The sequence below is a fragment of the Rutilus rutilus genome (genome assembly GCF_951802725.1).
Source record: "Rutilus rutilus genome assembly, chromosome: 9".
Lineage (NCBI taxonomy): Eukaryota > Metazoa > Chordata > Actinopteri > Cypriniformes > Leuciscidae > Rutilus > Rutilus rutilus.
In genome coordinates this window covers 37,590,107-37,601,756 of record NC_140223.1, presented here as the reverse complement: position 1 = coordinate 37,601,756, position 11,650 = coordinate 37,590,107, and the positions used below count along the sequence as shown (strand labels likewise).

The 11,650-nt window shown below is 33.6% G+C and overlaps 2 protein-coding genes across 2 annotated transcripts in view; both read right to left on the bottom strand.

Moving 5' to 3' along the window:
- cldnj (claudin j) overlaps positions 1 to 3,632 on the bottom strand; it is a 28,026-nt gene extending 24,394 nt beyond the window's left edge. The window contains exon 1 of the mRNA XM_084418065.1: positions 3,532 to 3,632. The gene's annotated coding sequence lies outside the window, so the exon portion shown is untranslated. The remainder of the gene's footprint in view (positions 1 to 3,531) is intronic.
- On the bottom strand, positions 2,015 to 2,635 carry LOC311296455 (claudin-4-like; the record flags this gene model as incomplete). The annotated part of the gene is made up of 1 exon (XM_084418250.1): positions 2,015 to 2,635. One exon carries the CDS (start codon positions 2,633 to 2,635, stop codon positions 2,015 to 2,017), a length of 621 nt encoding a protein of 206 aa, XP_084274376.1.
- Positions 3,633 to 11,650: the final 8,018 nt, after the last annotated feature.

The following is an 11,650-nucleotide window of genomic DNA, read 5'->3' as shown; positions in this document are numbered from 1 at the left end:
GTGGGGCAGTCGTTCGTTAGGGGCTGCCGCCTTTACTTTCATTTTGTGTTTATTTATTTTATGATTATTAAAGTTTGTTAAACATTCACTGGTTCCCGCCTCCTTCTTCCCATAACAACTAATCTTCGTTACACCATGTTTGGGCCAAATATGGACAAACCCAACCGTTAGGTTTAAAAATTTGATTACAAATTTTTAATGGTTGGGTTTGTCTATATATGACCCAAACATGGGTTGAAACAACCCACCATTTTTTTGAGTGTGGATATCTCACCAAGGATGCCATAACTATTTGGATATGTTGAAACAATATTTTTGTTTCTCCTGGTTAGACACAGGAGACTGGGGTTAATTGCAACAACCTTTAATACACTTACTTCTCAGGGTATAGGTTTATTTTTGAAAGTCAGTTTTCTGTGTAGACATTCAATGGCTTAACAGCTACAAAACGCTATTTAACATTTCCATTTTTCCATTTTGTTCATTTCCAGACAAAATAATTCCATTCTTAAAACTTCTGGAACTTCATTACAGTAAAAACACTTCTATAAGCTGAAACTTATACATCATATATTTGGATATTTAATCAGACATTATACAACTATTATTTTGTCATACAGTTGTTGTTTTTATTGCTTAGACACTAAAAGTCTCCTAAACTACAAGCACATTACGTGCTTTACACTCAGGTTGCAATTGTAAAACAAACTTTTTGCAAAACTCTAAACACAGTTATCTACGTTATACACTTCATTCAAAACTAACAGCTCTTTTGTTTCATTTGGGAAACAATGCCATTTAAATTGTACAATCATTTCCCATTTACCTACACCCAATTATCATGTGTGAAAACACTTATACATAAATTGTTCACTTATAAATCAAAACTCAGTGTTTTGAGAAGGAAAGAAAATATTTACCCCCTTGCATTTCTGTTTAGAGTGTAAATGTATATGTATGTCACGTTTTGGGTTTTGTTTCTTGTTCTTGTTCTTGTCATTGTCATGTTTCTGTGTCTTGTCATGTGATTCCTTGTTTGTCATGTGATCCTGCCATGTGTCTTGTCATTGGTTAAATCAAACTAAATAAAATTAAACATCACTGAACTTACTTAAGCTGGACTGTGACACTATTTTCTTCTGGAAACAAACTTTTTTGCATAATATCCTGTTATCTTTGTACAACTGCTTTGAAACAAACTGTATTGTAAAAAGCGCTAAATAAATGGGACTTGACTTGACTATATAGTGTATTCATGCATTAGCATGTACGTGTTAGTGTTATGACAAACTCATGTACACTCCACTGCACACTAAAAAGGCAAAAGACACAATATAGTAGTGTTTTATGTTTTAATATTTTACTTCCTAGTAGTTTTGAAACCTCACAAATAGCTTAAATATTACCCAATTATGTATCAGATAATTTATTGAGAACAGAACCGTCCTTATAAACAAATAGTAAAAATGTAAATGGGTTTGCCAGATTCAGATTTATATTATTTATAAATAATTGACATATATACAAAAATCCACTTTTAACTGTGTGTAATGAGGCACACGACACTAATTTGAGTGTTTGTAAAGAATTTATTTGTTGCAATGCACATACTTGAAATGTTTTCTAGCTCAAATATGTCTCAATTTTAAAACACAATATGAGTACATTTACATTTTATACAGTATAAATCCTTAACCGTTTAAGCACATCCTCAGAGTGTGAAGCCAGTCAGCAAAGTTAAGAAGAGATATTTACAGTTCCCGCTCCATTTTCTTTGGCAGTAGAGTTCTGTTCAGCACCGTGACACATTCACACTTAGTATTTCACCATTCCTGTCATTTCTTGGAGAGCTGAGGGCTAATTCAACCATTTGGTCAGTGATAGAGCGTTCGCATGCATGGTCAATTGTAACACCACAAGTCAAAAGCTGGTACAATGTTGGTACAACCAAGGTACAATGTTCACAAATTGGGCAGTTTGAATGTCACTATTAGCAGGGCTCTTTGGCTCCTCTTCACACATACCCTTTGGTTCCTCCAGGCCGAGCAGTGTACTTCGTGGTGTACTGATCCCGGGGAGGGCAATTTGCACAAAGCAGTGAGCCGCCAATAACCAGCAGTGCCGAAGCAGCCCACCCAATAAACAACGAAGCTCCCAACTCTTTCTTTTGTGCACTGATGGTTAAAGGGTTGTAGAAGTCCCTTACAATTGTGTTGGCGGTCCAGCACACTGGAATCAAACACAGAATTCCAGAGATGATGAAGATGGCTCCTGAAATAATGCCAACTTTGGCCTTGGCTGTCTCATCTTCAATGCAGTTGGTGCATTTCCCTCCAACAGCCGCTAGCAGGATCCCAACAACGCCCACCAGGATGGAGATAATACACAAGGCACGGGCAGCCTGTAGATCTGAGCTGAGAGCCAGCATTGAGTCGTAGACTTTGCACTGCATCTGTCCCGTGCTCTGCACCACACAGCTCATCCAGATTCCTTCCCAGGTAGTCTGCGCTGTGACGATATTCTGTCCGATGAAAGCCGTGACGAGCCACATTGGGAGAATGCAAACCACAATTACCCCTATCCAGCCAATGACAGCCAGGGCAATGCCCAGCATCTGTAACCCTGCTGATACCATGCTAGATGCTTCTTTGCTTGTGCGTTGAAGTCAAAGCGAGTGAAAGAAAAAGTATGCTTCAGTCTGTAGAGCCGGTCTAGTGAACATGGGAATAAAGCGGGCTCTTTTATGTGTGGGGAACAAGGAGGGGCAGCAGGGAATCACTCACAGGTACATCGTCACCATGATTCGCCCCCTGGCCTGTGCTGTCATCGATCAAGCAAATCCTAGGGGCGAGTCTTAACTCATGCTCGCATTAGGGTGAATTTCTTTAGGGCATTTTATGAATCATTAGTTATTCATAGTTTTTGTGGAAAATAACATGATTCAACAATAGGAGTAATCCATAAATGAAGATTAAAGAAGCAAGGCAGACTCAAAAATATAATACACCCAAGGCGCGTGAAGGGTTTTGAAAGATGAAGTAACATAATTAACAGACGTTTAAACATTTAAAAGAGCACGGATTGTACAAAATATTGATTTAGCCTCTGAAACACACACCCAAAAGACTCTTAATTTTCATTCACTGTCTTTTGTCTTCACTAATTGTAGCTGAAGCTTTAGCTTAGACGGATGATTTTCCATAATGCAAAAGATACCACGCATTTGATCTCTACTTAGAGATAATTATGTGACCATTATATGCAGACAGTTTTAATAATGAGTTTAATGAAATTAGTCATCTCGAGCGAAGCGTATTTCATGCCACCCTCTCACCAATACTTCTCTTACACATACTTTTTTTTTTTTTTTTATCTCACAAAAAGACATTCAATGGAAAAAGCAGTTGCTTAAATTAGATTAAAACGGCCACTACTTGAAGCTCCACAATATTCCATTCTTTACATAGTTAATATTTTTTCTAAATAGTACATTTTCTAAAGAAACAAGGGAAAAAGCAGTAGAATGCTGACCTGGTTTCCAATGTCCAGAGAAAGAGGTGGAATCTTTCCTAAAGCCACTGCTGCACTATATAGTTAAAAGAACGAAAAAGTGTTCGCTGTCCAAGGGTTTGCAGGAAACAGACATTAGAGGCACATGGTGAAGGGATGAAAATCAATCTCAGGTGTTTGCTGTGTAGAAAATGGAGGGGGAAAAAAGAGGGACAGAGTAAGAGATACTGTTTGTTTCATGAATGAAAGAACGCTCTGTTTGGTGGCCAGAAGGACAAGAATGGCTCTATTTTACATGGCAGCTCATTAAAATCCCCTTGGCCAGGAGAAAGTGGATACGGTTCCTCACAGGTAAGGAATGTCTGCAATTAAGGAATTGAGGAAAGATGGTCTGCCAAATTTTACCTTCTAAAATGGGTTATTTTGAATTCTATGAAATCCTATTTCAATCAAACATTTCAATACAGACATCAGAATTTATTCAATTGGTATTAAAAGATTATGTCATTATAATCACATGACTGTAATTTAGTAAATAGGTAACAACGAATCACATTTGGTTAGTGTTCATTTGTTCAAACATCCAAGGGCACTAATTTAACTGGGTTTGTCCTGTATGGACACGTGAGTTAGAAGTTTCTACGTGCTTAAGAACAGAATCTCAAAATCAGCGAGGCTCTTGAAATAAACAAACACCTGAACGGTTATGTGGAGAACTGGCTGGTCTAGATGTTAGGCAAATGAATTTATTACACAAGGGAAAATGAACATGAGCAGCTCATGAGTTTTGTAATGTGAGAAGAACATTTTCATAAAATAATGTAGTTAACAAATGAAACTTTATTGTAAAGTGTTACCAAACAATAAGATATAGCAAACATAAATACATGTAATTTATGTAAGTATTAACAAATATTTCAACAGTGACAATGGGAATGTTTTTACTTTGACTTTCAGCAGTGAGTCATTTGTCTCCACACTCTGTTTACAGTCACCTGTGTAACTACTAATGAATCTTTTAATAGTTTCTTCCTCCCAGGTGACGGGGGAGGTTGTCTGACATCAGAGAGTTTCACCCCGGGCTCGTGAGACGCGTAGACATAGTTTCTATGGATGATCAAGCCTGTGATAGCGATCTAGAAGAATGAAAAGACGGATGACTCAGCGGTGCTTTCCAATGATCAAACAAGAACACAGGACACTGAGAACACTTGATGCTTGACCCAGCCGGATGATTAAAGACGGCTGAGTTTCTGAACAATTAACACAATAGACCAGACACAGAACAGTGGTCCACACATCTTGGTAAAGCTCATCAGAAAATAAAAGCTTAGATTTTTCTAGGATAATAAGTGAATTTTCTTCACTTTCAGAAGTTATATGTGATGTAATTAAGACCAGAGGACTGAAAATGTTTAAATTCAAATAAAATTTAAACACTGAGAAACAATGGACAAGTTTGATATATTGCAAAGGGAAAGTCATTAAATTAATCATTTAAAATTGAACAAAATCAAATACTTTATTCCTGGTAGTATCTGGTAGTTTCGATGTGGCTTGTAATAAATCACGTTAGTAAATAAATAAGCAAGCAAGCAAATAAATACATACATACATACATACACACATAAAAAATAACCATTATATAGCAAACATCATTCAGTCAAGTCAAGTCCTTTATTTATATAGTGCTTTTTACAATACAGATTGTTTCAAAGCAGCTTTACAGAGATAATAATAAAATAATGCAACAAAGTTTTACAGTCCAGCTTAAGTAAGTTTGATGTTTCATTTTGTTGTAAAAAAAGTTATTAATTTAGTTCATTTATACAGTTCATTTCAGTTCTTTAGTGTCAATGCAGGCAGATCAATATTAATATTAAATTAAATGTTAAATTTAATAACATTAACACCACATTATATATATATATATATATATATATATATATATACAGTAGTATAAACAATTATATATTTGTATATATGTATTTGTATATATATATATATATATATATATATATATATCATAAACAAAGATATATAATTATAACAAATATATATTATTATATATAATTATTATATATATATATAATATATATTATTTTTTTTTATTTTTTTTTATTTTTTTTTATATCTTATATACCAGTATAGGCTATTTGTGATTTCTATCTACAGATAGATATTTCCCATAACAGAGTTGAACTACTGAGTTTCAGGCAAACATTGCGTGCAAAACACTTTGCATTAAAGATGCATTATTTCAATAATGGCCTAAAGGCTTAGCATACAAAATGATTTCCAAATGTTGAGACATGTCTGGTATCAGGAAATGACATGAAGACTGTTTAATTAAAAAATTTTAACGTTTTTGGAGTTTTCAGCTGGAAAACGCAAAGAAATGCATACGTGCATGCGGATATTTAGGCAGAGTCACATTTTTCATATCACCTCTAAAGTACATGTGCACCGTCTGACAAACTGGTGGAACAGGTTCACACTCCCACACAGAAATGCTGTGCTGACCTTACATGCTGGTTGCATGCTATTGTAAACATAACAACCTGTAGTAAAAAAAAATGCATCTCAAGTCTTATGTATTACATTACTGTTAGCCATACATTACTGTTCCAAAGGCCAATGCTCACCTGTGAAGTTCTTGGTTGGTCCTTAACAAAAGCACATTTTACACCACACTCTACTTTTAAATCCTTGCACTTTTAACTCTCACATGGTCCTGAATGTTGTACACATTTGTACAAGTATATATTCTATTTTTTAAGTAATTTTAAAATAGAAAAATTATTAAATATTTTAAGACATTTTTCATTGCTAAAGTTTGTTTGCATTGCTGTCAGGCTGTTCTCACAAAACCAAAACTGTTCAAGTGAAACGAGTTGTTATCTAGTAGCTCCCTCTATCAGCTAAATGCAAGAACTAAAACACACAACACATGCTGTTCACTGTTGGCACGTACACAGAGCACAAAATAATTATTGTATAAAAATAAAATTAAATGAAAAAAAAGTCTTGAAAATGTAATTTGTATTTGCTGATATTACTCAGAATCTGGCAGCAATAACCAGTGAACAGTGTTTTAGCCTTGAAAACAAAAGCGGATCTTTTCAAATACAGATGGATGCGCTGGGAGAACTGATCTAATCTCAATCGATCCAAACCCAGTCTACAGGATACAATCTCTCCCAAGTCTTAAATCTTGTGGATTTTCCTGAATCAATGATTCTTGACCTGCCGTCACACAATAGCTGATCTGTGTCGTGATCGAATGATTGTTTACTGTATATCTTCAATTGATGGAATCCAGTCCTTTGAGGAAATCAAACATCTTCATGAAATAAAAATGGAATGTTTTGGTAGTAAGAATAGTGTAATAAAGTATTTACAAATCATTTGTAAACTGTTAGTTAATAGTTAATTAATTATCAACTGTAGTCAATAAATTAATATACAAAAATGTATTTCTACATTCATTGTTACTGTAATTAACAAATTATTATTGTTTAATTAGATCATATGTAAAGAGTTAGATGATGCTTTGTTAAAAACTTATTAACAGTAAATAGTTTAGATTACTAAGAGTATGGAAAATGGGAAAATTACATTAATATAGTGCTTTAAACCAACCTTGATAATTGCATTCATACTCAGTGTTCCTTAAAAGTTTACAAATACATTAAGAGCGCGCGCACACACACACACACACACACACACACACACACACACACACACACACACACACACACACACACGCGCACACACACACACACACACACACACACACACACACACACACACATACACACACACACACACACACACACACACACACACACACACACATTTAGGAAACATTTAAAATAAAACTTGGGTTTCATTCTAAAAACAAGTTTTGTTTTTCATTTAATGTAAGAAAGATAATATAGTTTCTGCTACCTTTCTACCTGTACTTGATTACGGTGATGTAGTTTATCAATTTGCTCCTTCTCCTTCTCTCCGATTTATAAAACTATTATGGGATTGCTGCCTCCATACCTCTGTTGTCTCATTCAATAGAAAAGTGTTGGGAAATATTCCCTCCATTCCCAAGATTGTTATACTCTTTCGGTTCCTTTTTTATCCGAACTGCACTGGGGAAAAGGGCTTAAAAAGGTCTTTTAATGTATATGCAGCTGACTGGAGTTTGCTACAAACTTTGGTGTCTATGGAAATTGTTTTATTTATTAGTCAGTCACTTGAAGATATGGATGCTTGTTTCCGCCACAGAATAAAATATTTTAAAATATAATTGCAACTTTTTATCTCACAATTGCTAGTTTACATCTCGCAATTTTGACTTTATTTCTCAGAATTGCATGATATAAAGTCACAATTGAGTGTTATAAAGTCAGAATTGCGAGATATAAAATCACAATTGCTAGTTTACATCTCGCAATTCTGACTTTTTTTCTCGCAATTGCAAGTTTGTATCTTGCAATCCTGACTTTATAACAAGCAATTGTGACTATATCATGCAATTCTGAGATGAAAAGTCAGAGTTGTGAGATAAAAACTTATAATTACTTTTAAATGTTTTATTCTGTGGCAGAAACAAGCTTCCATACGAAGATGACTCAATGATGTGCAATTGTTTTTAAGTATTTTAGTTTTTATTGTTATTCTGTTTTGTTGACCTGTGGTTGCAACTGATTGTACTGCTGTCTTGGCCAGGACACTCCTGTGAAAGAGATTTTTAATCTCAGAGAGATTATCCTGGTTAAATAAAGGTAAAATAAATAAATACATAATTGACAGCTTTATTTATTGATTTATTGATTTAGTTAGTATTTTTAAGTGGTTATATTTAGTTTTGGGGATAGGCTTAATGTATTTGTAAACATTTAAATGAAATCTGAATAATAATGCAATTAATGTCCACACTCTAAAAAATGATGTGTTGGATTTACTTAAAATATATTTGCACCATTTTTGCATCACACTTTTTAAGTAATCCCAACTTGGAATAATTTTACTTAAAATTAACAAGAAAACATTTGTTATATGTACTTAAATATTTGAGTTCACGCAACATTCTTTACTTAAAAATATATATAACGTGATAGAATCTACTAAGTAATTGCAAGTTGTTTTAACTTAACATTACTTAGTAGATTATATCAATTTACATATATTTTTAAGTAAAGAATGTTGCATGAACTCAAATATTTAAGTACATATAAAAAAAGGTTGTCTTGTTAATTTTAAGTAAAATTATTCCAAGTTGGGATTACTTAAAAAGTGTGATGCAAAAATGGTACATATACATGCATATACATATATATCATCACTCATTTCATAGGCTACATTAACTAACATGTAGGCTACAAACGTTTTCATACGTATTCGTAAGTTATGGAAGGCATTTTCTAATTGTTGAAAATTCGTAGCAATTCTGAAATTCAGTTTAAAAGTTAATTTCTTGACCAAAAATGCAATGAACGAGTGTACCTTAAGTTAAAAAAGTTAAGCTTACCTCTTTTTAGTGTCTTCATCACGTTGCGTTTCAGAAAATCTTCACCCACTAACACAATAAACAAGTGTTTAATGTTAAAATGTCAAAATCTAATATTTGACTAAGTTTATAGAAAGTAAAGCTTACCTTTTCACCGTCTTCACATGTGCTTCACAAAATGGCTCCAATTTTTGTCTGGAAAGGGATCACGGGAAATTGCATATCACGTGGCTCGTATAGTTACTTAAAATGTTATGCTAGATTTACTTAATTTTGGCGCAATTGTTATAGTAGTTGATTTGACTTATGTTTTTTCATTTTATTTATGCTCACCTGATAACTTATATTTTTGTGTTACACACATTATATATTTTAAGTAGAGTTTGAAAAGTTATGAATACTACGTTTTTTTGTTTAATCTAATTACTTTTATAAGTAATGGTTGTTCAGCCGACGAATCGTTTTTTACGGTTTAAAGCCATTCATTTATGCAATTTTCCCATTTTCCTTGACCAAATCTAAAGTGAGAACTATTTAATATGCTGTTAACAAAGCATTATGTAACTCTTTACATATGAGCTAATTAACCAATAATAATTGGTTAATAATAATAAACTTACGCACAGTTTTTGAAACTATGGCTCCATTTCTCTAAAATCTTCACACAAAACCACAAAACACACACACAATATAAAAAAAAAAGATGTGCAAAAATGTAAAACACCACTATATTGTGTCTTTTGCTTGCTTAGTGTGCAGAGAAGTGTTCAGGAGTTTGTCACACGTACATGCAACAAATACACTGTACAATGTTTGCACAACTGATGGATTTTATACATGGAACTAAACTGAATCAATACTGAACTGACTTGAGCTGAATAATGACACTATTGGCTTGTTAGATATTGCTTGTGTACATAAATATATATACAAGCCATATTATTTTTACCCCCTTGCATTTCTGTTTATAGTGTGTATATATATATATATATATACACTACCGTTCAAAAGTTTGGGGTCAGTAAGATTTTTAATGTTTTTAAAAGAAGTATCTTCTGCTCACCAAGGCTGCATTTATTTGATTAAAAATACAAACAAAAACAGTAATATTGTGAAATATTATTCCAATTTAAAACAGCTGTTTTCTATGTGAATATACAGTGTAATTTATTCCTGTGATCGAAGCTAAATTTTCAGCATCATTACTCCAGTCTTCAGTGTCACATGATCCTTCAGAAATCATTCTAATATGATGATTTGATGCTCAAGAAACATTCATTATTATCAATGTTGAAAACAGTTGTGACAGTTTTTTTAGTTTTTTTATTTTTTATTCTTTGATGAATAGAAAGTTCAAAAGAACAGCATTTATCTGAAATCTAAAGCTTTTGTAACATTAAACACTACCGTTCAAAAGTTTGGGGTCAGTAAGAATTTTAATTTTATTTTTGGGGGAAAGAAATAAAATAAATCAATACTTTTATTCATCAAGGATGAGTTAAACTGATCAAAAGTTACAGTAAAGACATTTATAATGTTAGAAAATATTCTATTATAAATAAATACTGTTCGTTTGAACTTTCTATTCATCAAAGAATTTTGAAAAATATTTGTACACAACTGTTTTCAACATTGATAATAATAATGAATGTTTCTTGAGCATCAAATCATCATATTAGAATGATTTCTGAAGGATCATGTGACACTGAAGACTGGAGTAATGATGCTGAAAATTCAGCTTTGATCACAGGAATAAATGACAGTTTCAAATATATTAAAATAGAAAACAGTCATTTTAAATTGTCCTAATATTTCACAATATTACTGTTTTTATCAAATAAATGCAGACTTGGTTAGCAGAAGAGACTTCTTTTAAAGGGGTCATATAATGGTACATGCACTTTTACAAGTTGATTGTACTGAAATGTGTGTTGGCAGTGCCTGTACACAACCATCATAAAATGATAATTTTAATTTCCCCTCTCTCAAATCAAGTCGTTCGATTTTGTGACATTACACGGTCGACGCCCCTCCCACGATTGTTGATTGACAGCAGCGTTTCAACACAGACCCGCCCTCGCTCGTGAGCGAGCTGTCAATCATAGTCCACGCAGTCATTGTTGATACGCTGGAGCACTGTCTATGAGCAGAATGGCGTCTAAGCGATTGTGGTGTTCTGTTCTTGGGTGTAATAACGAACACAGCATCATTTTGATGTTCCTAAATCCAAACCGCTGAAGACGCAGTGGCTGAGTTTGTTTTCGAAGGGACTATTCCCCACGATCAACGTCAATGCTTTCATGTTTGCGCAAATCATTTCACACACCAGACTGCTTTACAAACAAGGTCAATATAAAGCTGGTTTTGCTAAGAAGCTGCTCCTGAAAAAAGGATCGGTACCAACTATTCGTGTTCCTGCTGCACCTCCAGAAGAAGAAGTGAGTGTAACGTTTTATTAACCTTTACATTAATATTTATAATCTTTGCAAATCGCTAGCACGCTTCACGATGAATGCGGCTAGGGTTTACACTCCGGGTACATTAAGGCATGTTTTCTATGTACGACGTTCTCAATATAATTCATTATCCCACGTTTATAATGAACAACGCGTTATGGTTATTGTGTTATTGTGT